Below are 27,868 nucleotides of genomic sequence, written 5' to 3' on the forward strand. Positions count from 1 at the left end.
AAAGCAGAGTTCAGAGTATTCCTATTCCTGTGCGTTGAATTATATATGTTAGCAACGAGACAGAAAGTGGTCTCAATTTTGCAAGGGTTTTGTATCGATCAAAGTTTAGTCCATCAGTAAATGACAAAGCTTAGTTTTGATATTAAAAATTTGGAGATGTAGATCGCCTATGAAAAAAACAAGAATAAAGGAAGTAACAAAGAAAACGTTCCATATTGAAAACATTATGTTGGATTTTGTAATTACAATTCGTTTACACACGTTTACATGTTAAACTTAAAAATATTCGATTTGCCAGAAACACTCGCTTCGTTGAAAAAGAACGATATTAGACGCGGCTGCAGCTCGTTGTTATGTGTAAGTATTTGTGTGTGAAATAATATATGGACGAATATGCTTGAAATAAATAAGCCAAAGGGTACATTCTGAATGTTATTCAGTCCCTTGCGAGAAAATGAAACAATGAAAAATGCTGAGACGATTTTAGAGGCGGCAGATTGTCAAACATTATATATGGACGAATATTTCTTCGATAATCTTACATATCGCATTTATAGGATTGGTCCAATTTTCGTGTTCAGTCGCGGCTGCTGAAACGTTCGCTGTGTGTGACACGTCGTCGTTACACACGCGTATGAGGTAGTTGTGACACTGTCAGACGAAATATATGTCGTGACTTCGGTTCGAGCGTTTTTGCCTGGTACTTTGCAAGATTACATTGTAAATACGTACAAATATATATATACACACATGTATATTTATATGTGCATATGAATGATATATTTTTCTCTCTTATAAACAATGTTTTACGCATTGTCATGTATTATAATAAAATAACACTGTGTTTATTTTTTGTTGTTTCAACGTAGAATTCACTCTGATAAATGTTTATTTAATAAAGCATTCTGCAAACAGAGTGATTGATGAATTTCGAGTAATTCATTCATTCTGATGGCTGCTAATTGATTGTTGTGATTGTAAACTTGAGTTTCATGACTGAAATTTGACTTGACAAGGCTAGTGACGTTTTTTTTCAGGCTCTCCCGAACCGCAGGTGCTTTTTTGATTAATCGCCACAACTAAAGATCTGGAAATAAATAATTGCAGTGGGAGAGTTTTTTGCAGTAAATTTTATGCTGGAGAAGATTGGTCCCACGAAATTTCGTCCTACCTCCAGCCGTTTGGACGGTATTCCACCTTTTAATAATTCATCACGAAAAAGCTTGATGGAAAAAAATTCAACCCGCTACTTTTCAGCTTGATTTTCGTCTCTGTCGATGCGGACATCGCAAATACTTTTTTCTGATTCTCAGCCACGTTCTTTTCTGAAATTCTCGATTTTCTCTTTAATCATAAACTTTGAATTTTATTTGTAAAACTACGAGACTCATGCGCAGTTACGACTATAAATGTTCGTTCAAATGAAAATGCTGATAGCAAACGTTTTGCGACAGATCTGTCAAACCAAATACATGAAATGCGACTTAAAAAATAATCTATTATTGTACCATCGATTTTTGTATTCTTTTAAAGCACTTTACTTTCTTCTTATCCTATTCATCATAATTATTCGTTATCAATGTTCCCTCATTCTCATATGAGATAAAAATTCCTTTTTTCTTCACCTTCCTTACCATCGTGAAATAACGGGAGTCAATATGAAAATCGAAAATCACTTTATCGTGAAAATTCGTTCTTTCTAGGCGAATATAACGAACCGTAATACTTTATCATTTGAAAAACAATGTACAGAGTATCCAAAAAGTCGTAGAACAAACACTGGAGACCGGGCCCGAGGTCATCCAGAAGCGAAATAATCACGAAATATTTATTTCGATAATCTTTATCGAGTTTTTTTTTAATTAAATAAGTTATATTTAGAAAATAAAATTAGGAAACAATTTTAATGATCGAAAGTAGAGTTTGCTTTTCTCAATCGGTCAGAAACAAATTCAGATGAAACCAAATTTTCTCGATCATTTTAAACGATCGTTCTCTGGCCCATTTTTCAAGAAAAAAGGAAAATTGTAAAAATTATCGAGCTTATTTACTATTTTTATAATAAATCGTTTTAGTGAAGATGATTTTTTCAAAAAATACAAGAATCGAGACCACTTTAGATCCATCCACGCTCACAAATCATTCCTTCTCCCAATCTTGTTGGCTGTTCGCTTTTTCGACAATCGCCTTATTCACGCTTAGTGACAACTCCCTTTTTCTTTTGAAATCACTGAAATGATTATTAAATTACGTTGGTCCCACCAATACTTAGTGTCAGACTCCTTGATCGCGTGTAAAAAAATGACTCGTCGTCGATTCACAGTCCAGTCGAATCCCCTTTTTCTCCAAGTTTTGTGATTTTTATAGAAAATTGGTTAACACGAGAGTAAGTCGATCCGAACGAACTGCCTCAAATACGTTTGACGCAATTGAAGTTTGCCTGCTGGAGAGTAACGAAAACATCGTTTTCGTTGATCTCGATTAGTTTTGTGGAATTTTTTATTCCAATTATTCTGAAGCCAAACGAGTTTCGGATTCTTCGATGAGGCAATTCCGTTGCATCGCAATCCTTCACACTTTTTTTCTCCACGCCGGTTTTATATCCTCATTCCGCTTATCGTTTGTTGGTGAAAAAAAATCGAGACGACAGATTAGGTTGGTCCGGACAGCGACGTCGAAATCGCAAACATCACCGACTCGTTATCGATACCATTTTAAATAGTATGATGACGCTCAGAGCTTGAGTGATTTTGTGCACCCAGTAAAGTCTGAAATAATGAAAAAGTCATGAAATTTTGGTAGGCTCGATCAAATTAGAACGAACAAAATTACTTTGAAAAAGTTGCTTTTGTATCCAAGAGAACGTTTGAACGATATTTTTGAAAATCAGTGATTCCAGTGTTTATTTTATAATAAAACCGTGACACTGAAGTTTGCAACGTTGGAGTTCAAGAAAACGATCTGAAAAAACTCTCCAACACGGAGAGACTTTAATAAGAATATTTCGAATGAATTTCCAAGAAAAATTTGCTATGTTTTGCAAAAGCGCTGTTCTATATCGCCATTTTATTACATTTCAGCTCAGTGCATAGTAATTTTGATGCCGAAAGCAGTTCTCTCAAATTTTACTATCTACGACAGGCAAAATTTAGGTCTGCGACATTCTTACATCGAACGATCTATCGATATCCGAACGTCACTCGTGTCTTTGGCGAAATGTTAAAAATTGGTGAATCGGACTGGACAAATTGCTTGAAATTTTACTATGTGCCACTGGTTAATTTTCATGTTTATACGGAGCAACGCCTCATGCAATTGGTGGGCGCATGAATTTTGCTATGTTACTGAGCAAAATTCAGTGCGGTAAAAGGGAAAGTACGAAACTACGCAATTTTTGGTATAGCACAGAGAAACGACTGCTATTTTATCTCCTAAATTTTCACCAAATCATTTCATTATTTACTATGTTTTTGATAAAAATTCGCTCGGTGTTGATTTTTGATAGAGTGCAGCGCGTTATTTACTATGAACTGTGGTAACGGTTTCCCAAACTTTTGCATTATTTGGCACACTCTGTAGCGATTATTATTTTAATATCGATGTGGTCCGACGTTACTATAAAAACATAGTAATTTTTGCTATAAAAGTCTCTCTGTGAACAATTCCAGTAAATCTCCAATTCTAATTTGCAATTCGTAGTTACTCAGTCAGTCTACATCGATGATTCGTGAAATAAAAAATTGGCCAATTACAAGTGTTATTTTCGTTAATTTCGTTGGACTCCAACGTTGCAAACTTCAGCATCGTATAAAGCCATACAAATATGAATGTGCATTATTTTTATTAATTTGAACTATCAAACTGGCTTCAAAAAAAGTGAAAAATTATTCGAAAATGAACGCGAGCCCTGTTGTTCCATGTAAATCTATGTTTTCTGCTCGTACGAAACATCTGATTGCTAATCATAACTCGAGTGCCATCTGGAGACACTGAGTGAGCGTAAGAACTCCACTTTTATTTTTGGGTACTTTTGAATGTATGAAAATTCTTATGAAAATGAACATTATTATAATAACTATTACAAAAGCAAACTTTACACGAAACAAGAGTATTTATTCTTCGTTTTTGTGCACAATTGACCAGGAAATCATGAAATGAACTTTTGTATAAACAAATATTTTTTGTAGACTCGTGTTATTGAAGATTCTCGTAATGTTTTTTGTTTTTTAACCGGTTGACTGGTATTGGATCATATATGTACAAAAAAAAGTCGGGCCCATTTCGGTTTTGTATCATATGCGTACATATTGAAATAATTTTTTCAATTTTCAACCGATTTGGACAAAAATTGGTATACAATGGCTTTTTGGGTCGCTGAGTCGGTTTTTGAACTTGATTTTCACCTCACTACCCTTGCAAATGGGGAAAATCAAAGGTTGAGGGTGAAATTTTTCGTTTTTTCAATGGATTTTCATGCTATATATGACATGAAAATTTTTAGTTTTTTAGCACACTGGACTCTTTCATCGAAATCAAACAAAATTCACTACCCCCAAAAATGTGAAAAACAAGGGTTCAGGGTGAAATTTGTTAATTTTTCACTGCAAAAATTTCATGCTTTATCACATGAAAATAAAATCAGCAACCTCGAAAACCCTTAGAAATAAATTATCGTGATTTTCGGTAACATATTTTTCGGTAACAGTTTTGGCACAAAAATTGGAAAAAAGCTCACCAGTCAACCGGTTAACGGATTGGCGAGTCCTAAAAAAGTGAAAAATTTTCAATTGAGACTGGAGACTCTTTTTAGTCGCCTTGAACTGTGCGTGACGTCACAAGTCCGAATTGTGTCTTTTAAGGATTTTTTTTTAGGGGATCGCTGATCCTTAAGGGCTAAAATCCCGAGAATGTGGCCTACTTGAATAGACGATTTCTGGCGTCGCTCAAGGTTTCAGGGTTGTCCTTAAGGAGGTATTTCCTTATTCCTAACATGTATTGATGCATGTACGAGTCCCAATCGAGGTTGGAGACGTCGACGTTGAAGCTGTTCGCGTCGTTAGCGACCTTAACATTTTTCGCCAGAGCTCTCATATTATCGATCTGAAATTTCCACTCGTTGACGGTGAAGAATTGGCCGACTTTCGCAGCCCTCTCGAAGCGCTTCGATACTTTCATCATCCTTTTGTTTGCAAGGGGAAAAATGAAGGTTGGTTCGTCTCATTTTTAACGCAAATTCATACACAAACTTACGACAATTATTCTACACTCACATCGGTTTACCGCCCTGAAATCTCAGCATGAGATCGACGATGAATGCTGGCAACTGATGCAGCATCGCTGCCATTAATTTGTGCATGAATTCGTTGGTCCTGAAGGTGACACCCGGATACCACAGCACGTGTTTCGAGGGGGATACCACCGCGTGCTTTTGCGTCAAATCTTTGAACCGTGCCCACCTGGTCAAAAATGAGAGAAATTTGAAAAAGTTTATTGTCGCAGGTTCGACAGAATTTTTACTTTTCTCCAGTTTTTCTCAAAGGCCCAGTGAATTGATTCAATTGCTGATGTTTTGTTTATTCTTTTTTTTTTTTTTTTTTTTTTAATTTTGTAAAAAAAAATAATTTTGAATTTATTTTTACAATATTTTTAAATGGTCCAGAAAAATTGACAATAATTGAGAAAGTTCGTTCTGGAGGAGAATTTTGTAACAAGTTTTCCTGTTTTTGCCTTCACAAAAGTTACGAAAAATGAAACGCTTAATTCCATCGATTTTTGCAGCGTTGTGTTTCATGGCTGAACTCACGTGACGGGATTGAACGAACCGCTCGTACAATTGTAAACCATTATTTTGTTGTTTCTTCCCATTGCACTGTGCCAACAAGCACAAATGAGTGTGTCAACGACGTAATCGACCGGTATAACATCGACGACCAAATCGCCGTTGCAAACGATGCTCCTGATCGTCCCACGACCAACCTCCATCAATATACCTACAAAAACGATGGTTAGAAAAATATTTTCGTTGGTAGGACGCGACAAAGTTGGATGTGCAAGAAAATATCTTTTGAAATGAGCTTGAAAGCGGGCACGACTTTGATATTTTGAGCTAAATAGTTGGTCGAACTTTCACAAAATTCTAATTACGATTGCACAACAGTTACGAACTCATTTCACGAAATTTTCAACAGTCGGAAAGAAAAAATTTATTATGAAAATGAAAGTTGCTCCGGAACGAGAAAAAATTGGTTTTCTTCACCATTTTTGCCGTAACCGAATCATCGAATCGATCGGAACACCTTGGAAGATTCTCCAATAAATAGATCGTGAAATGGGGAAAAAAAACTTTTTTGGAATTAGAAGAAAAAGTAGCCGGCGAACGGCATTTTTCTGGTCGCCCCTTTTCCGGGGGGGTCCACGGCCGGAAACGATTCTAAATACAATTCTCGAGCGTATTCGGCTGGGTGACCGCTCAGGCTTTTGGACCCTTCGAGAAAAAAGTTGTAATCGGAAAAATGCAGTGCAGAGCAGCTCTTTCTCTGTTAATCCCAGCGACTTTTATTCAGTTCATAAAAAATAGTTCACAGAATTTTGATGGTTTTTTTCAATTTCGGTAAAACAACTTTGAAGCTTTTAATTTTTCTCTCGCTCCGGAGTGGCTCGACCCTGAAGCTGAGGAATTCGAATTGTGCAAAGTGTTCATTATTATTCGGAATTTCAAGGGTTTTTGTTCCATCAACCTGTGACGCCACATATGTTGTCGACCCAACCAGGAAACGGTTCTTGATACGCTGCGCCGACGATGCTCGGTCTGACAATAGCGACCGGAAGTCCAACGGCCTCGGTCATGATTAAATTTTCGGCGAGTCCTTTCGTCAGTGTGTAAGTGTTCGGATGTTGTCCCATCAATTTTTTTTCTATCAGCGCGATGGTTTCGTCGTCGAGATTCTCGCACATCTCCATTATCGTTTGGGGTTTGACTTTGGGGCTGAAAGAGGAAAAAAGGGGTGGAAAATAGTTTTTTTAAAACCTCACTATCGGTCCGAACGAAGCTTGAAATTGACTGGGACGAAGGGCTTTCGTTTCGTTCAGTTCGCTCTTGACAGAGGAAACTTTTCTTCGTCACAGCGCGTGGTAAATTCGATCTGAAAATACCTGTAAATGCTTTCCTTGATTTCCCGTTGATCGGCGTTACTGTAAGCAGTGCTGACGTGGATGAGGCTGATGAGGTTCCCCATGGCCCTGCACAATTCAACGATTCTTTCGGTCCCCTTAGTGTTGAGGTTGACCGCGGCTTTCAGGGGTTCGTCGAAGCGGACCGAAGCAGCGCTGTGAAAAACGACGTTGACGCGCTGCGCGAGGGTCGTCCTGTCCTCGTGGCTGAGACCGAGTCCCGGGAGGCCGACGTCGCCCTTCAGGGCGAATATTTTGTTCAGGGCACCAGGAAACTCCCATCTCACTCTGTCGAAAACCTGGCAAAGAAAAACTTCGTCGGTGCCTCCTTCTTCGGGGTAAATAAAAAAACTATTTTCCCTCATATATTTTTACCTGATTTCCAATCAAATGTTTCAGCCGCTGCTCCACCGTCTGGCCCTTTTTCGGGCGAAGAAGTATGTAGATCGAAGCGACTCGCGGGCACGATCTGAGCAGCTTTTCCAGCAGTGCCTTGCCGAGAAAACCCGTCGCGCCGGTAATCAGGATCACCTTATCAGCAAAAAAGGCTTCGATCGATGCCCCGCTTGGATTCGCCTCGTCAATAACCCGCTCCGGACCCGTTTGAGCGTTAGCCGTGCCCATTCTCACGAGAGGTCAGCCACTTGTTGTGAAATCTTCACAAAAAAACGAACGTTCTTTTCAATAACGTTGCTCCGTCGATCCGAGCACAGGATTTCCCGGAATTTACCATTTCTCGGCCCACGTGCTTGTACTATTTTCACGTATACAATCACGAATAAATCAGCCACAAAGTTCGGGCACTACCGACGAAAAAAACCTTCGAAATCAAACGAGCGGAGGAGAGAGCAAAATGGACGAGCTTCCCGGAAAAGTGAAGATTTTTTTCTATCCAGAGTTACGCAGAATTCACTCATTTCGCCACAAGGACCCTTAAAACTTGGCATTCGATAAAGAATTACGATTCTTTTCCAAGTTTGGAATTTTTGCCACCGTCTAGTTGCCGAGAAAACAATCAACGGAAATCACATTTTTTTAAGGGTAAACGAGAATAAGAGAACAGAATGTTTTCAGGCGTGATGTCTCGAGAAAGCCTTGTTACCGGTGAAAATCACTTGGGAATGGAAAAAGTTATGAAAAAGGAATGAAAAATGAGGTTAACTAGTAGAGACACAAACGGTGGAAGGTTCGACAACACCGCGAGCCAGGTAGTTTGAAATATGCATACACTGAGAGAAAAAATTACTAGAGCTGATAAAATGTAGTTTTGAAGTGAAAAAATCATTTATTTCATTATTCGCCAAAACATATTAGATTGGTTCCCTCATATATTTACTTGGTTCATTTATTTCAGTCAATTTCATAAATTTTTCTTTCAATAACAGTAGTTGCTTTGGTCTAACAATTTTTTTATCAATTATATGTAATATGTAGTTTGAATCAATAACACATTTTATGATTCAAAACATGCATGTTTTTGAAGGAAGCACTTATTCTTTTTATGAACCATAATTTTAACTATATTATTTTGTTTATGTATTTTAACTATATTATGTTATCAATTGCAAAATTATTTTTCACTGCCCGTGATGGTCATCACAGTTTCAGTTTATGGTACATCTCTGAAACCATTTTAATCGAAGAAAAATTCCTACCTGCATGGGGATTCGATAGCCATCTACCTACCTACCTACCTACATCTTTCTAAGATATAAACTGAAAAAGAAATTATATAAGTTGGGAAAAGTATTATTTCGATTATTTATTTGTTGAACCATGACAATCACTGTTAATTTGAAAACATATTTTCGCGGATCTATCACTTCGTTATATTGAACTCTTATTTAATAGTAACAATTAGATTAATTATTTTAATAAAAATAATAAAATAATTTAATAAAAATAATAAAAATATTTAATAAAAAAATTAATAAAAATAAAATAGGAGTAAAATAATGATGAATTCATTGCAAGAAAATGATTTTTTCGAAAAAAGCAATTTCGTATTGAAGTCGTTTTGTGGATTCAAATAATCTAATGTTTTTGATGCGATAAATGCAATTAATCCAAGCAAAAAAAAATGTAATCAAATCTATCATGCATCTAATTGATACTATTAAATAAGAGTTTAATATAATGAAGTAATAGATCCATGAAAATATGTTTTCAAATCAACAGTGATTCGCTTGGTTCAACAAATAAATAATCGAAACAATACTTTGATTTATTAAGTAAATACATGTTCTCAAATTCAATAATTTTTTCTCTTAGCGTACGCATATAAATAAAAAATGGCTGCTGTCACATTCTGCTTGAGGATTTTACTACGAAAGTATTTAAAAATCGCTGTCATTGTATTAAAAATGTATCCATCCTAGCAAATAAGTAACACATAATTTGAATAATTGGGAGAATGAATTTTCATCGTTTCTTTCATCATCAAAAGAGCAAAAGTTCACTCGCTTATTTCAATCACAAGTAAGGCACCATCTTCCTTAAGGAAGTTGAGGCATTAGAATGAAAATGATGTCACCGCTTTTAAACCGATTGCATCTTATAAAGTGAAGTGTAAAAAAAAATCAGTTAAATTTTCAGACAGTTTAGGAGCGTCGTTGCTGAGAAAAATCAATAACAATTTGGCCCAAATAACATGTAATCTTATGGAAGTCAAGACACATTCAGTGATATATCCGTTAAAAATGATGCTAAAAATATGAAATTTTTTGGGCAACATGAGCAAGGCTTGCCGAACAATGTCAATTTTTTTCAGGTTTATTAGGAGATTTACTGAGATTATATTAATAATAATCTGTTTTCCGTGCAGTTTTTTGAGGCTAGGATCGTCACTGTTCGTGTTTTCGACTGAGCTTTCACCAGTTTTTCGTCTTTTTTTCCCCAACTTTTCTTTAAAGTGTATGCAACATTGCCAAACTGTAAACTGGCCTAACTTTTGAAAGGTATCACTTTTGGGTAAAAAAAATGACTGTACAGCCTCAACTTCCTTGAGGCTCTATTGTAGGCGATGGAAAAACTCTTGGAAAAACTGCAAAGCTCGATCAGTACTCGTACGATGCTCGCGGTTGCCGAGCCGGCATCATTCCTTGGATATCGATCGCTTGTTTCATAACTTAGCAATAGTACACGATAAATGTTGAGAGCCGGTTGTCTCACACGTACCGACCGACGCGTAGACACTTGTCGGTGTGTGCGTCATGTAAACGAAAAAAATTCCATCCACGCGGGAATAGAAATCGTATACACTTGCACGAATACCCTCGACGTAGCTCGTGCTCTCATCACTTATGAATGAGACTGTATACAGTGGCACACTTCATAATTCCAACTGCCAGGACCGCAATCGGACCGACGTCCTATTGCAATGGATAACTGATTCTTCGTGCCTGTCATTCGATCGATTTTCTCAGCTCACCATTTCACGTCTCCTGTTTTTTTTGTATGGACTCAAAAACGACTCAGCCATCGATTGTTGGTACGTCAACGCTCGGAATTTGTGAGCCATTAAAGTCACAGGTCTTGCGAGCCTTGAAAATCGTTTCGTTACATCGAGGTAGAGAGATTTTTTATGAATTTTTGCAAGCAACGAAGTATTGTGGAGAAAAAAAAATGAGAAATCCCACTGGGTGGGGATCAAATGTTAGAATTAATATAATTTCGAGCAGGTAAAATCTCGAGTTTATAAACTTCGAATATGATAATATGGAGACAGATCAATTCGACTAGAACTTTGAATGTCGAAAATAAATAGAGTAGAAACTACTACAAGGTTCGAAACATGTTTACGTCGAAAATAACAAAGTAACAATTGCCCATAGAACGACGACTAAAATATCGATTTTCCGAAAATTCGACTATCACTCTTTCGGTTTATAAACTGCTACGATCAGCAATACTGTGAATATTCACAATTTTGAAAATACATTAACGAAGACTAAATATTACTCGGGCTGAAATACTGAAACACCGAAAAGTCGAACTGTCAAAATGGCTAGAAGGTCGACCAATCAAAATGAAGAAATGCAGCGAAGCTCAAAACACACGCGTCTCACTCACTCACTTACTCAAACTTGTGATCTCCAATTTCAAACATCGCCACTTTGTCTTTCGCCTTTTCGAGACATCGCTATTCTGCATATCTAAGTTTAATAGGCTCGAAAAATTCCCTTTAGATTTTTTGCTACTCTTTATTCTGGTCTGTTTATAAAACAACTACTCTCCATTTTGAATTCGAAAATGTGAACTTTTGACATTCGTGTGGTCTGATAAAATTGCATTCGAAATGAAAACTATCGAAATACATATTTTCGAGAAAATACGAATTAAAAGGAGGAATATTTGATTACACAAGTAATCTGCTAAATAGTCGATGGGAAATAAGGATTTCGAATTACTTATTTTTCTCCAATCTGATATTACAACTTCTAAAATTTCGAAAAATCGACCGTTCTGGAATTTGATTATTTGGCATCTTGAACCGCCTACCCATTCCGTAATTTCCAAGACGAAAATGTGAGACTCCGCGACTCCTTGCGCGCAGGTTCTGAATTTCAGTCGTTTTATTATCTCATCGATGTCAAAGGACCGGGCGCACAAAATGATTAATCGTTAAACATACTAAAAGAGTCTGAGTATCGTTCAAGCTTTTCGATGACGAGCTCATAAAATCTTATCTGACTTTTAATCCCTCAATTTCACAGCTGTGTCAACGAGCGCAGAAAGCTCATGAGCCAGTAAATATTCACTTAGTGGGAGGGCATTGCACACGCAGCAAAATGAACGACCGATTATTCCTCTTCTCGAAAACCATTGCTGCCGAAATGATCTTCGAGGCGAAAATCTAAAATTTTCATCATGGAACAAGACATTGTGGATCGCTGTGACCTCCAAAAAAAAGTGACGAAACAGTCCCATGGATGAGCGTTCACAAAAAATCAACTGACAGAAAAAATCGTTGAGAAAATTCATTGGAACATGAGCAAAAATAATCCATCAGCATAGTAATTATAAAACTCAGTTATTCGATAAATCTCCAGAGTAAAGTTCATTAAATAAAATATATAATTGCTCTGCTTAAACTTCGTGTAATTTATATCGAAACCTGTTTCGATAATCCAATAAAATGTAAAAATGATTAATTCAGGCTTTCAACGAAAAGAAACTTGGACGAGGCTAATTTTTTTGGGTGTTGGAGGCCGCGGTACCAGCCGCCGTAGAAACACGAAAAACGATTCGTTTCGTGAGCCCGAAATCAATCGCCGTCCACGCTCGAATCACGTTCACGGTGAGTCTCGATCGATTAAATTATTTCTCGAAACGATTCCCTTTTTCCGGTTGCTCATAGCCCCGAGTGGCAACGTTACAATTCCTGAGCTACCATCAGCGAAGAGCGAGCTCCGTGGGTGTTCAGACTTAAAATCAGTCGCTAGCAATTCACGCAGGAAGGCGACGAGGCATCGAGAGCGAGGGAGAGCCACGTGAGAAAAGTCATTGGCCTCCTAAACTCGAGCGCCGTTGGTCTCAAGGTTGCTGGACCAACTCATTCGTGCGTATTCTTCGTCGCTCCATTCATGGAGGAAGCCACGCGAATTGTATGCGGAGGAAATTAAAGAGGTGGCAGTGCCACAACCGAAACCGAAAGCCAATTCGTATTTTAAACTGCGCCAGAGTTTCAGTCGTTCGAAAACTGTGAATACGAACGTTCATATGCTAATTGAACGAATTAGGGCAGTTAACCTCAAGATCTCAGGATTGTCTCATTGGCTACGATCCTCTCAGTAAATTAGCCCATAAATCAGCGGTAAAAATGAGCTCGAAAATATGTAAAACTAGTTCGGCCGTTCTATGACTAGTCGAGTTTACAACTACTTTATTTTTTCGATTATTGATTAATTTCGAGTCTAAATTATTAATAAAATTAATAAACACTTCCGTTGATAATATTTTTATCACAATGTAATAAAATGCTTTAAAAATGTCATAGAAGATTAAATTTAAATGGGTGTAATGCCACCGAAAAAAAGGAGTGGTCAATTCGTTAAAAAAGGGAAGCTACTAGACGAATGAAAGCACACGAATCAGTCTCAAAAATAAATTTGATGAAATTTCCGCGATTCCCGAATTTGCCAGAAGTTCAATCAGCTGTTACCAGCGGTCCAACGCGATGACAGACATCCGCTTTCGACGCGTCAGAAACTAAAGTTTTTTCATGCTTTCTTTCTTAAAGGTCCGTAAGGTAATGTTCTTTTTTAAGGAACGGAATCTGTGATGAATTTTATTCGTGATATAAACTTCTCCGAAGCTCGAACACGGTACAATTTTTTTACATTTAATATTATTGCGAGTTCTCCCATAGGGTAGCGTGTTAAAAACTTAAAATTGTGAATGAAATAATTGAAAATTTTGCCCCGTAAGAGGCCCTGGAACTGTGCTTATCAGAGGACCTTAAACTATCATTTGACACAAAAAAAAGTGGATATTTATCGTACTTTATCGAGCAGCCGAACTACTTTAAGAATAAAAATGTGAAAAAAAAAGAAAAAAATGATGAATTTCAACGATTCGGACGAAATTAAATTATACAATTTGACAGAGTAGAAAAAATGGATCCCAATCCCATTCGAGAATTCTGCTGAAAATTGCTCGAAAATTCGTCATCGAATTCCTGCTTCAGTCCATTGAAATATCGTCTAATCTTACGACGAATGGTTTTTAAGCGTGTTTATGTATTCAGGGCAGTTTTCCAGCCGTTAAAAACTCGTATTTCAAGTTACGGATAACGAGTCAAGCGCGAGGGACTTCAGCGACAACCAGGAAGAGATAAATGGCTCATGATTAACGATTCGGATTAACGAATTTTAAATTTATTCAAATCTACGACGTCGGGCTTTTTTGCATTTTTTTTTATGGAATCAGATTAGCTCTTTTGGATTTTTTTGCAGGCGCATCAAATGTTAGGGAATTTCATCGAATTTTCGTCTCTGCGCAATTCGTTCCGTTCGGTCTCATAATCAACTGTCAACTTGGGCTATTTACTTTGTTCCAATGCTCACTGCGCCTATAAGGGAATGTGATATTTACAGTCCGACGTTTAGTCTCGTCGATTCGGAAATTTGTCGCTAACGACCGAGGCTCGAAATTCTCAAGACTGCGATATCGTGACGACTTCAATTCATAAACATTCCATTCGACACTCGGTCTAGTGATTGAACGGTCGCGGGGATCGTTGAAGCAAATAATAGTCCAGAGACGATTCATGAGTTCTGGAATTCTCAACATAAACGAGGAGAAAATTCCAGGAAAAACTACTATAGTGCCACAGGAGCGGAATTCTTTATCGTAATATTTATCAATTCTTACGAACATACGTAGTCATTTTTTGTGAAGCGAGAACTCTATGAAAATTGATGTGCATTATCGTACAAACGCGAATAAAATTCGGCTATGTACGATAATAAATTTCTAAACACTTCGACGGATCATCGATGCTCGTACATTTCGATTCTGAAAACAGTACCAATCATAGCAAAACAGCATTAATAATTCTACTTTACAGTTCATCATCGAGTCAACGTTAATTTTACAACGTTTCCTCGGTGAACTACGCAGGAAAAAATAGCACAGTTTAAACCTTTGTCAGAGCAAAATACGCAATTTCAAAGTTTTTATTCGGGATTGACTTGGAAATTGCAGTGTTTTTGGTAAAAAGCTCCAAAATGGGCGATATAGAACCCCAACACTCCGGTGTCATAGTAATTTTGACCATTTTTTTTCTCTCCGTGTAAATGTTGAAGCGCGAATGAAATTCTGCTCTACGTACCATAGTTAATTTCTGAACAACGCGAATGAAATTCTGCCGTGTATCATCGTGAATTTTCAAACATTTTGGCGGATCGGCGATACTTGTATTCGAGCTTTTGGAATTTTACTATGCTCAGCTGTAAAATAAGCAATTGAGAAAATTGAATTTGGAAAGGACACGAAAATTACAACGTTTTTGGTAAAAAGCTCCAAAATGGGCGATACAGAGCCCTAACGCTGTGGAGGCATAGTAATTCTTTCTACATTTTTCTCTCCGTGTAATGGTGGACAAAAGTCTTTAAGCGGGAGAAATAATTTCAGACAATTTTCAATGGCGCTGTGCAATCGTACGATATTTTTGACGTTCGATCACTTTGTGAGGAACTTTTGAAAAAAGATTTCTCAAGACGGTTGAGAGACTTTGTTGCAGTTTGGCGAATTCTCAACGTTCTTCAGCTCGTAGCGTCCTTTCGTGGCCACGTTTTTTCAATCGAGCATTTGGGAGGTTCGGTCGATTCGATGGTTTCGAGATTTAAGCAAAACTTCCAGGCAATTATCCGAAAAAATTGAATTTGGGTTTTTTTTTTGTTTTTCTATTTTTCCTAATGAAGCTTCATTCAAGGGTGGCGACATAATAATTCTTCTTACTATTTTTTCATTCCGTGTAAATACACCTTTTTTGTGCTTCGAAACAACATAAGAGTCCGAAGGATCGTCGATTTTCCAATAATGAAAAAAATTATGAAAAATTTCTCATCGTTTTGCTATAACGAATAAAAATTTCGAAGAGAATCCTCAGAAATGAAAATTTAAGCTACGCCACCTCCGCCTGAGAATCCGGTTGAGAAAACCCTCGCAAAAACTCCTCCATTTTCGGCAATATTTCTCGAATAGTCAATTGAAAGCGAACGAAACGAGGGTCGACAGCTCCGTGCTTAATTGCAAACTTTATTTTTCCAAAGAACCAAAACTTCCTTGAGAAACTCCATGCAAAATTAGCACTTTTATACTCAGATCAAAAGTGTCAATTCGCATTGGAACTTCTAACGAAATCGAAGCACTTGAAAATCCAATAAAATGAACTTCCCTAAACAGCACCGACTCAATCTCGGCTCATGAGGCGATCGTGTTTTCCTTCGGGAATAACGAGATTGCACTGACGAGCGGGTCGTTTATTGGAAGAGGGGCAAGTCCGATTACACGAAACGATCGAAATCAGCGAAGCTCTCCAGTGCAGACGAGCGCTTAATCGTATTTGAAGAGTGATTTCATTATAAGGGCTCTTCTCCTGCATCGTCGAGCAGATCCCAATGCACACACGAACCTTCAACTCGTTCTCTAACCCACTTATCCTACTCGATGCGCTTCGAGATAGTTGTAGTTTTGAATGACACATGGAATATGCTTGTAAATCGATTTACTATTCGTACAAAAGAGCCAACGAGCTTACGTCCTTTTATAAGTGGAGCAACAAATCGATAATTGATATATTTTACTGCACAAGCTTTTTGCAATGGGCAGTGCAGTAGTGGGCTCGAAGCATGGCGACGAAGTAGAAGCTCGAGGTCGATGGAACACCTGACCTGACTTTGTCTTTATTTCGATCGGATCCGCACCTCTTTTCTATTCTTGCTTAACGAGTAATGGAGGAAGTAGCACGTCGATCGTACGCGGTCAATCGTCGAAAAATCAGATGTTTGAAAAAAAATTTATAAGGGTTTTTCAAATTACTTAGACTAAAATTTTTTAAAATTATTTTGTTCAATTTCCGAGGTAATTTTTCAACAACTTTCGTATGAAAAGGCTTCAAAATTTTTAATTAGTTCAAATTGAAATTTTTTCAATTAGAATTTTCTCGGTCTGGAATAAAAGATTTCTTCCGATCCCTGCTTCTCTCTTCGCTCTAGCCTAAGGACGAAATTAAATACGAAATTGAAAAGGTTCTGTCCCACGAGGAAAAAGCTTCGACCCCACACTCAAATCTTGTTTCCATCACACTCGTGATAATGCCAATCTCTCATTTGAGATCGACTACAGAAATTGTGATTTTTTAAATCGATTTATTTTTGTATTAAAATTTTTTCAAATTACTTTTATGAAAATATTTTAAAATTATTTTGTTCGATTTCCGAGGTAATTTTTCATCGATTTTCGTATGAAAAGGTTTTCAAATTTTTAATTAGTTCAAATTGAAATTTTATCAATTAAAATTTTCTCGTTCTACAATAAAAGATCTCTCTCAGCACAGCTCTAGCCTAAGGACGAAAAGAACTACAAAATTGTAAAGATTCTGTCAAACGAGGATGAATTTTTCAACACCGAAAAAGTTCGAGTCCAAAAAGTCTTGTTTCCATCACACTCGTAATAATTTCAATCTCTCATTGGGCTCGACTACAGAAATTGTGATTTTCTAAGGAAGGAATGACTCGATTTTTTCGTGATTTCTCGTGCCATCGAAATAATGATAAAATCCTATTTTTTGTCCAACGATATTTTCGTTGTAAACAGCTCACTGTACGAATCAACGAACACCAGACGATCAATAATTTCTTTGAATCAGAAAAGTTTGTTTTCAGAATGCGAGCCTAGTCGAATCAAGTCGCGAGTCCAGATTTTCATCAAAATTCTCGTGATTCGTGCAACCATATGCAGTTACAAAATTTCCAGGATTTAAGGACTTCGATCCTCCCAATGCTGTCGCGAATACCCAAAAATTCGATTTCCACATTCGCACCAAAACTCGACGCATGACAATGTTGAAGTGGTCGGCAATCAGCGGGTGAGAAAAGCCTCGATTGCGATCGGTTGAGTTTTCACAAAGAGCCATGAAATGAAATCAGTAAAAATAGGTCGAAAGAATTATAGTACCGTGCAACGATAAATAGTGAGGCTCGTCATTGACATAGTTTCCAGGATGGCGTAATGGCACTTCGAACGATGATTATTTCGGCGATTACGAAATGGGGTTTTAAGGAGGCGGTGGGCGGAGACACTCGCGCACCAAGTCTTCAAACTTATTCCGTCTCGTTGAGTTTCATTCCGTCGAAATAAAAGGCGCCGAACGACAAAAGTTTGTCAAGATTTCCCGTGCCGTTGCGACGCCCAAGGAAACGTTGCGGGGCCGGGAAATTCGATCGGGAAATTGGATCGAAAAATCGGCGAAAAATAAACGAGCGAATTCTCTCTTCCGACGCGGTTGTACGATCAGCCATTTACCGGCGACTACGCGGCGACGACGACCGCAAACTGCCGCGGCAACAGTCGCGGGAACGAGAGCTCCGCGGCGAGAACGATAACTATCAACCATGACGGAATCCCGCACACTCCCTTTTCTTTTATTTCTATACAGTCACTTACCCACCGCAATGCCGTTTATCAAAGCCCGCTGTATATTATTCCCGGCGCAAATACAACGGCGCTTTCTTTCACTCTCTCTCTCTCCTTTCGTTTATCTTCGCCCCGCTGTACAGGCCCCGCTCCACGCCGAATCGGCATCCCGCGATTCTTCCCGAACGTCCGTACTTTTGAAGCAGCGAATCGCAAGAGGCGTTCGCTCGAACTGTGAGCTTTTCGGCTTTCAAACTCGCCAGGGGTTTCAAAACTTCCGTATTTATCGCGGGGAGATTCGACGCTCCGCGGCAAGAAACGATGCTTCCATTTCCATAATTCAAAGACCAATAATTTTTTTTAATTTTTGAACGGATGGGTAAAAATATCGATTTCTCGCAACCAAGAGGGCAAAAATTTTTTTAAAAATTTTAAATGGCTGATCGAAAATGTTAATTTTTCTTAACTAAAGATCAAAAGGTTGAAAAAAATTCTAAATGGATAATAAAAAATATTGATTTCACACAATTCAAGTACCAAAAATTAAAAAAAATATTTTAAATGGCTAATCATCGCACTTTCATCGACCAATCATCTAACGTTCACAGAATTTATAGTTTTGGAAACTCGAAGAAAAAATATGCTCCGAAAACCTGCTGGCTTCGTGGGGTTACTTCGATCTGGTTGGAGTTCAATTTCGAGAAAGTGAATGATTGCAGGAAAATTCGGAGTAAAAAATCTGGAAAAATACACACAAAAAATGGTTAAACTTATGAAATTTTCTTGTTTTTGGATTTTTTCTGTAAGTTTTAAAAATGAGGATTTTTTGAAATTAGGTTCACTCAAAATTTGACATCACTCGACATGAAAAGTTCTTTGTACGTGTAACTGAATATCACGATCCAAGGCACAAAAGTGCGTTGTCAGAGTACAATTGAGCGAGCCGGTTCCAAGTCGGGAATCGACCGTACGCCGACAGTCTCTTTCCTCGTCTCCTTTTTATTTCGCACGTTTCCCCATCCATCGGCGAGTTGAGTTTGAATTGTTGAACGCTATTTTCGTCAGCTATTCATTGCTTTTTAACCACTTTGTTGCTCAACTTCACTTTTTTATTATTCTCCGTCGTTTTTGCAGTGTTATTAGCCAACTCGGTTGCAGAGATTTTGTTCGAAGAGAACGCACGTTTTCGCGCGGTAGTTCGAAAACGCTTGAACGAGGCTTCATTAGCAAAAATAGAAAAACAAAAAAAAACCCAAATTCAATTTTTTCGGATAATTGCCTGGAAGTTTTGCTTAAATCTCGAAAGCATCGAATCGACCGAACCTCCCAAATGCTCGATTGAAAAAACGTGGCCACGAAAGGACGCTACGAGCTGAAGAACGTTGAGAATTCGCCAAACTGCAACAAAGTCTCTCAACCGTCTTGAGAGATCTTTTTTCAAAAGTTCCTCACAAAGTGATCGAACGTCAAAAATATCGTACGATTGCACAACGCCATTGAAAATTGTCTGAAATTATTTCTCCCGCTTAAAGACTTTTGTCTACCATTACACGGAGAGAAAAATGTAGAAAGAATTACTATGCCTCCACAGCGTTAGGGCTCTGTATCGCCCATTTTGGAGCTTTTTACCAACAACGTTGTAATTTTCGTGTCCTTTCCAAATTCAATTTTCTCAATTGCTTATTTTACAGTTGAGCATAGTAAAATTCCAAGAGCTCGAATACAAGTATCGCCGACCCGCCAAAATGTTTGAAAATTCACGATGATATACGGCAGAATTTCATTCGCGTTGTTCAGAAATTAACTATGGTACGTAGAGCAGAATTTCATTCGCGCTTCAACATTTACACGGAGAGAAAAAAAATGGTCAAAATTACTACGACACCGGAGTGTTGGGGTTCTATATCGCCCATTTTGGAGCTTTTTACCAAAAACACTGCAATTTCCAAGTCAATCCCGAATAAAAACTTTGAAATTGCGTATTTTGCTCTGACAAAGGTTTAAACTGTGCTATTTTTTCCTGCCTGGTTCACCGAGGAAACGTTGTAAAATTAACGTTGACTCGATGATGAACTGTAAAGTAGAATTATTAATGCCGTTTTGCTATGATTGGTACTGTTTTCAGAATCAAAATTTACAGTTGAACACAGTAAAATTTGAGGAGCTGGAACACGAGCATCGATGATCCGCCAAAGTGTTTAGAAATTTATTATCGTACATAGCCGAATTTTATTCGCGTTTGTACGATAATATATCGGTGCACGTGTGTACCGATACATTTGTTTTGGCATCGCACATGAATTTTCATAGAGTTCTCGCTTCACGAAAAATGACTACGTATGTTCGTAAGAATAAATAAATATTACGATATAGAACTCCATTTCTATGGCACCATAGCAGTTTTTACTGGAATTTTCTCTCCGCGTAGAGTGCTAATGTGATCGATGGTGAATTCAGAGCTGAAATTCCCATTGAAACTTGATTCGTTCACGATTTTTCAGGATATTTGTTGAAACGTTTCACCGGGAAAGTGGATCGGATCTCAGGTTGGTTTTCGTCTGTGAAGTCGTGACATTATTTTTTCAAACTGCCCCCGGTCGAGAGTTCATGAATAAAGAAACCGACGTAGTTACCCGAGTGCTGTAATTTTGGCAGGGAAATGAGAAGCCTATGAAATAATAATGAGAGCTGTAGTGTCGAGTGGAGCGGGAACATCGGTTGGAATCGATAACGATGTTTGAACGCAGCAACGAAATGAGTCGCGAGTTTCCTGCCATTGACCCACCGCTGCAAACGGCGTTCGTTTCGAAGCCGAGGGGTTCGATCCTCGTCCCCTATTTTCCTTCAACCAACGATCAGCCGGGGCTCAAACCCAAACAAAAAACGTTGGGAGACCGGAAAAATTGGTGAAACCCAGCGAGCGATTCGGAAAATTTTTCCGCGACAACGATCGCTGGCTTCATCTCGATTCACACACCAACTTTTGCTCCGCAAACAAACCAAAGACTTATTTACCCCATTCAGAGTGGAGGGAACTCGAGAAAATTCTCAAAATAATTGGCGTGCTGCCTACCGCTAAAAACGAAGATGCTTTCGGGAACCAAGCATCGCTCCGGCTCGGAACTACCACCTGTCGCCGCCTCCGATCCTAGCTCTCGAGCGCCGAATGCGCATGCATATTTCAAGCGACACAGAAACACCCGCGGTTCGTTTTATCGCTGGGGGCGAATAAGGCAACCGAAAAAACTAGGAAACGCACGCGTGTCTTTCCACGGCCACCGTCACGTACGGGACGAGAACATTTCGGAGTTCACTGGGCCGGGACACGCGATTGCCAAGGGTCACCGCGCCTCGAGGGTTACTGCTCGCCGGCTCGAGACCCCGCGAACACCCTTGTCACGATTCAAGGGATGGCGGCGTTACAGCGCCACCATCAAGCTCCGACTCCTTTCGTCGCCCTCTCGCAATTCCGCTTCTCTTGGCATCGGCCCCAACAGAGGACACCACACGGCGGCTTTATGTGACTCGACGCGAAAGAAAACGCGGCTCGACCGATGAGCCAGAGTCGCGCGACGACCGGTGACTAAAACTTTTCAGCGTTCTTTCTCAACCGCCCGATTAAGGAGGGTGGCTACATTCGTCAAAATGATAAGAAATTGATCAAATTTGGTGATAATGTTCATTTAACATCAAGTGCGAAGACACAATTTTTTCAAAATTTTCTTCAAAATTTGTATCGTCAAATTTGGCACCAAAGAATATGTTCACCAAATTTTATAAAATTCTTATCATTTTGAAATTTTTCATGTATTTAACATGGTTTAGCATGGCAACATTGTATCGTCGCTAGCCACCCTCCTTAAGGAGTTCATTCAATGGGATTGAAGTTTCGGAAGATTTTCTCCTGTCACTTCCTGCACGCAGAGACTTTTATAGTAAAAATTACTATGTTTTTATAGTAACGTCGGACCACATCGATATTATAATAATAATCGCTACAGAGTGTGCCAAATAATGCAAAAGTTTGGGAAACCGTTACCACAGTTCATAGTAAATAACGCGCTGCACTCTATCAAAAATCAACACCGAGCGAATTTTTATCAAAAACATAGTAAATAATGAAATGATTTGATGAAAATTTAGGAGATAAAATAGCAGTCGTTTCTCTGTGCTATACCAAAAATTGCACAGTTTCGTATTTTCCCTTTTACCGCACTGAATTTTGCTCAGTAACATAGCAAAATTCATGCGCCCACCAATTACATGAGGCGTTGCTCCGTATAAACATGAAAATTAACCAGTGGCACATAGCAAAATTTCGAGCAATTTGTCCAGTCCGATTCGCCAATTTTTAACATTTCGCCAAAGATACGAGTGACGTTCGGATATCGATACATCGTTCGATGTAAGAATGTCGCGGACCTAAATTTTGCCTGTCGTAGATAGTAAAATTTGAGAGAACTGCTTTCGGCATCAAAATTCCTATGCACTTTGGTGAAATGTAATAGAATGGCGAAATAGAAAAGCGCTGCTACAAAACATAGAACATTTTTCTAGCAAATTCATTCGAAATATTCGTATAAAAGTCTCTCCGTGTGGAGGGATTCTCAGGGAAAGCGGACTCGAGTCGCGATCTCCTGTTCTTCTGGGCTGTTTTCTGTTCTTTGCCCCGGATCCTCGATTAGCAGAAGAAAACTGAAAAAATGTCGATTCGTCGAGCGGGTATAAGAAAATTGCACTTTCTGCAGGAACGAGGCAGCAGAATTCGAAGATTTGAAAAAAAAAAAAAAAAAAAAAAAACAGGGAGTTTAAATTATTCGAAAGCATCGAAGAGTTCCAGAAAACATTCTCGTCGCGACGTCCCGTAACAGCCGAAGCCATGCCTCGATTTGCGTCGTCCCCGTAGATAAGAACGATAACGCCTGAAATTGCGTTGACGCGAGGGTGCATTTGCGCGAAATATTTTCCGCAGCCCACGAGCCAAGTAAGCGCGCTAATTACTATGCCAAAGTTTGAAAATATCGCTCGAGTACGTAGTTTCACCAAATTCAAGGCTGACTACGACAGTCGGTTTGCTCTACTTTTCTCCTTCCTCAAAAATACCTTCCAGTTTTTTCTCGACGTAACGAGATTGTCGCACTTCCTGACTCATGCGTGCGCCGTCGCCTTGAAATAAAATATGCGGACGCGTTTTAAGGTAGATCGTGCCCGTAGGATCGTATTTTACGGGTGTCTAAATTGGCTCGATTTTTACTTCCTAATTCAAGATATTATCACTCTAAATTAATGTCAGAGTTATTTATTCACTATTGTAAATCAATTTTTTCAACCTATTTTTTTGGCGAATGAAATTCCGAGCCGTTAAGGAGTTTCGGTACAAAAGTCTAAATGTTAAGAAATTGATGAAATTTGGTGATAATGTTCAACATCAAGTGCGAAAACACAAATTTTTTCAAAATTTTTTTCTACTTAGTTATCGAGTAATTACGCATTAAAGCAGATTTCTTATGCCCGGAATGTATACCTATGTATATGGAAACGCTATGCTTATACACGTGAACTTTCGTGATCAATTACTCGATAACTGTGTAGAAGAAAAATCTTAAAAAATTTGTATAGTCAAATTTGGCACTAAAGAATATGTTCACCAAATTTTATAAAATTCTGAACTTTTTGAATTTTTTAATTTTTTTAGCATGGGTTAGCATGGCAACATTGTATCGCCTGTACCGAAACTCCTTAATTGAGCAGGAATTTATCGCTGATTGAACCCGAAATTTCATTCGTCCCTGGCTAAAATACTATAGTTTTTTTTATGTAAAAAATCGCTTTAGAGAGCGTAAAGGAAAATAGATCAAGAAAATAGTGTTAAGGTATTCCACTCGCATGACCGTATTTGTTGGTGGCACAAACTAGGACATTTAGTATTATTTAGTATATGAATTATTGAATAGAAATGTAGTGACGATGGAATCTCCATAAGCTCCTGTATAAATTCAACGATTTTTCAAGTTTCAATTCTTTATTAAATGTTCGATAACCTGACCTGAAATTTCGCCAATCAATTCGCATGCACTTTTTCTTTACTGTTATTTAAACCGGTTATTTTTAGGATATTCGGGTTCGTGAAAGTGATACCTTAATAAAAAGACAGAAGGCTGTGACAGGAACGGGCCAAGCGTATTCTACCAAATTTCTTCAATCTTTAAGGAGGGTGGATCACGAAATCAAAATAATCAGCATCAAGTATACAAATACAATTTTTTTTCAAATTTTTTTACCACACGGTTATCGAATAATAGAGCGTTAAATCGAAGTTCTCATGCACGAGATGTATAAGTGTACATTAGGGTACTTAAAAAAAAAAAAAAAAAAATTTTTTCCTCGCTCTTATCCCTTCAGATTTTAGTATTCGATGGAAAAAATATCGTGTCAAAAAATCAGCCCTCTAATTTCTTAGAGGTCGCTAATCTCATTTCCCATTTAATTAAGATGGGAAAATTTTGCTTTTTGTCAAAAGTAAAAACACTCGTAAACGACTCAATATATTTCCGACTTACGCATGGTACTTTGAAGCTGATTCTTCACGCTTTCCAAAACCCTACGATAGAACGTAATTATCAATTATATAACAAGCATTATAGCGACCTGAAAATTGAATTTTTTTTACTGGTAACGAATTACGAATTTTTTTCGATTTTTTTTCTACTCAATTGATTTATTTTGCATGGTTTATTTCAAGACATGCGTAAGTAAGTATTTGTAAAGACATCGTAAGAGATCACAAACCAAAATACCGCTATTTTGAATTTTTTTTAGTAATTATGCAGTTTGGTTACTTTTTCGAAAATTGATGCAAGAATTTTGTTTTTTTGGCATTAATATAAGCTTCGATTAGCCACCATTAATGAAATTTCATCGGAGGAGGCTGACATTTTCCATAAAAACCATAATTTATGGGGTTTTGAATTTGTTGGAAAAATGTGATGAAATTGAAACGTTCATTCGTTATATGGAAAGGTAAACGATTTTTTACGCAGTCCCTACAGAGCCCTGTGTATTTTGCTTCGTATTTAAACACGTTCGTCTCAACAAACAATAAAACGAACCCTTAATGAAAAATTTAATGTGCAGTCGACTACCGATTTAAACTCAAGACTTTCTTAATAAGAAAATCGTTCCGTGCATGAATTGCCTTAATCTGAAACCTTCATTTTTTCCCTCATTAGCAAGATTACTTTCGTTTGTTTAGGAATTCAACTCGTCGGGTGTTGAAAATACGCAAATCGCGCTCGTCGCGTCATGCGATAACTCGACATATTTTCTTCGCTTATATTCCCCCGAGGGAAAACACTTTTTTGCTGAAACGTGTCAACCGGAAGGTTTCCGAAACGAAAAGTTTGACGAAACTCGAACTCGGTACGTTCCGGTTTTCACGAATTTCGGGCCCAAGATTTTGCAGCCACGCTTTTCGAGTTCTTTTGCGAAACCGAAAATAACATCTTCTCGAAATACTCCGATATTTTTTCGGAGCCTTTCACCGAAAGAGTTTCGTCCCCACAAGCGAATTTCACCATTCCAAAGTTTTCATTCCCTATCAAAAACTTTTGTTGCAATATTCGGCTTTAATTTCGTCGCCACCGGAGGAACTTCGAAAATTCTTCCAAAATCCGTCACTCAAAAGTCAGCAAAACGAACTATTCGAAGATCGAAAATCCTCGAAATTCCAAGAACCGATTCGGCACCAGTAAAATCACGCTCAACCGTTCCATCAAATAATTCCTCACAATCGAGTAAAACAAAAGAAAAATTTAACGAGGGCATCCGCGATTTCTACAATAGTGAGAGTGTCGTTGACGGAGGCACGGGGCACTCAAAACGCGCATTGTTTTCGTGTTAATTATGCAAGCGTAGAGTGCACAGTTGTGAGCAGCGTGCTCATTTTCCACACGCGAAAACACGGAAGAACTTTCTTCGCTGGGTATATATGAGCGCCTGCGGCTGCGATTGCACTATGCGACGAGTTTCTGTGGCCGGAGATCAGACGTTTGGTATGCACATACAAGCCGAGCGCGATAGGCATGCACGAGGAAGCGAGACTTACCAGCAGAGTGCTCCGTTCTCGTGCGCCTCTCGATTTCCAATTTTTTCGTTGTCCTTTTCCCGTGTCAACATTCGAGCGGAGTGTGGCCTTTAAAAACGGAGTAGAATTTGGTCCGACGTCGAAAAAAGGCTTTTCGAAAACTCGTGAAAACGCGACTGCGAAATACTCGTCAATAAAGTGGACGCGTAGCTCGTATTCACTTTCTCACTGTTAACTGACACGGAACATTCTTCGTTTCGGTCCTAAATATCCTTTCCACCACTCGCGATGCCTCGCCCTCCTACTCCGCGCTTATTTTCTCCATTAATTATTCGGTTATTCCTCTTTTCATGCCGCCACAAGATTCGCCTTTTCCTCTTTATTTTTCCTGTTTCCACGCTCATCCGATTTTCGGGGACGAGCTTCTTTTCGCGTACGAAACGAGCGAATACCGATCCGCTTTTCCGTGCACGATGGAGCCGCACGGGCGGCTATCGCGACTCGATTTTCCTCTCCTCCTTAATGGACAACCTCCTTATCAGCCCATTTTAAATGCTATTGACGACATTAAAAATGAACTACCACTTATTGAGGTTTGCTGCTTTCGGGGGACACTTGAGAATTTATTCGTTGCATTACACTCGTTTCAACTCTTTTATCACCGAACCAGACTCTTCGGAGTCCTCGAAAAAACTGGGAATACGAAATGACAGGGGCTTTGGATTATTTTCTCTCCAGTTTTCAAATTTCAATTATTTTCTTCGCTCGCAATTTTTTTTTATTCATATTTTTTAATTAAAAAAATTTTTTTTTTTTAATTGAATTAACGTTTTTTAAAATTATTCATTTTTTTTATTTAAACATTTTTTTAAATTCGATTATTCGATTTCCAATAGTATTGCCCTTGACAACCGTCTGAAAGATTCGATCACGTTGTCAGATATTTTCAAACTATGGCAAAGAACTCGGACCACTGATTCATTGACTCGCATGCGAGAACACAGGAAATTTTACACTATGTTCATTTTCATTCATAAAAATGCAATGCAAATTTTTTAACAATTTTAAAGAAGTTCGTCTGCCACCAAGTTAGTCAGAAGAAAAATTATCGCGACTAGCCTAGTCTGTCGAGTGAGTTGGCAACGCTGCCGCTTCGTAACCTCTGTACTGTCTGTACAGCTGTTATTGACAGAATTTTTCACGCCCCTTCGTGTCGTAAATCAGTGTTCGAACGTTTGGCATAATTAAAAAATGGCAGAAATGTCTAAAAAACGAGAATTTCTCAATTACATCAATATTTTTTCACCCGCCTCCTTCATATTTTATTGAAAGTTCCTATTTTATTGAAAGTTGCCTATATAGAAAAGCAGCGCTTTTATATATCGCCATTCTTTTTATTTTTATACATTTCATTATTTTATACTTTATTTCATTATTTATTTTTATACTTTTTCTTATTATACATTTCACCAA

General features: G+C 38.2%; 1 protein-coding gene across 4 annotated transcripts; it reads right to left on the reverse strand.

Moving 5' to 3' along the window:
• Positions 1-213: 213 nt before the first annotated feature.
• LOC122419555 (putative fatty acyl-CoA reductase CG5065) lies at positions 214-26,691 on the reverse strand. Of its 4 annotated transcripts, none has more exons than XM_043434232.1 (8): positions 26,417-26,691; positions 7,546-7,826; positions 7,153-7,469; positions 6,738-6,985; positions 5,804-5,990; positions 5,271-5,456; positions 4,919-5,179; positions 214-2,768 (listed from the first exon to the last, which is right to left on the reverse strand). In XM_043434232.1, the coding sequence occupies exons 2-8, from the start codon at positions 7,792-7,794 to the stop codon at positions 2,690-2,692; spliced, it is 1,527 nt and encodes a 508-aa protein (XP_043290167.1). In that variant the 5' UTR covers positions 7,795-7,826; positions 26,417-26,691; the 3' UTR covers positions 214-2,689. The 4 variants fall into 4 exon arrangements, with proteins under 4 accessions (XP_043290167.1, XP_043290186.1, XP_043290160.1 ...); XM_043434251.1 differs by lacking the exon at positions 26,417-26,691 and adding an exon at positions 21,386-21,634; XM_043434225.1 differs by lacking the exon at positions 26,417-26,691 and adding an exon at positions 17,854-18,233.
• Positions 26,692-27,868: the final 1,177 nt, after the last annotated feature.

Source organism: Venturia canescens, chromosome 1 (genome assembly GCF_019457755.1).
Source record: "Venturia canescens isolate UGA chromosome 1, ASM1945775v1, whole genome shotgun sequence".
Classification (NCBI taxonomy): domain Eukaryota; kingdom Metazoa; phylum Arthropoda; class Insecta; order Hymenoptera; family Ichneumonidae; genus Venturia; species Venturia canescens.

Coding starts and splice junctions, on each gene's coding strand:
- LOC122419555 (XM_043434232.1), bottom strand. CDS start 7,794: ATGGGCACGGCTAACGCTCAAACGGGTCCGGAGCGGGTTATTGACGAG. Junction 5,180..5,270: donor TTTCAGGGCGGTAAACCGAT/GTGAGTGTAGAA, acceptor TGCAAACAAAAG/GATGATGAAAGTATCGAAGC. Junction 2,769..4,918: donor GCCAGAAATCGTCTATTCAA/GTAGGCCACATT, acceptor TCATTATTTCAG/ACTTTACTGGGTGCACAAAA.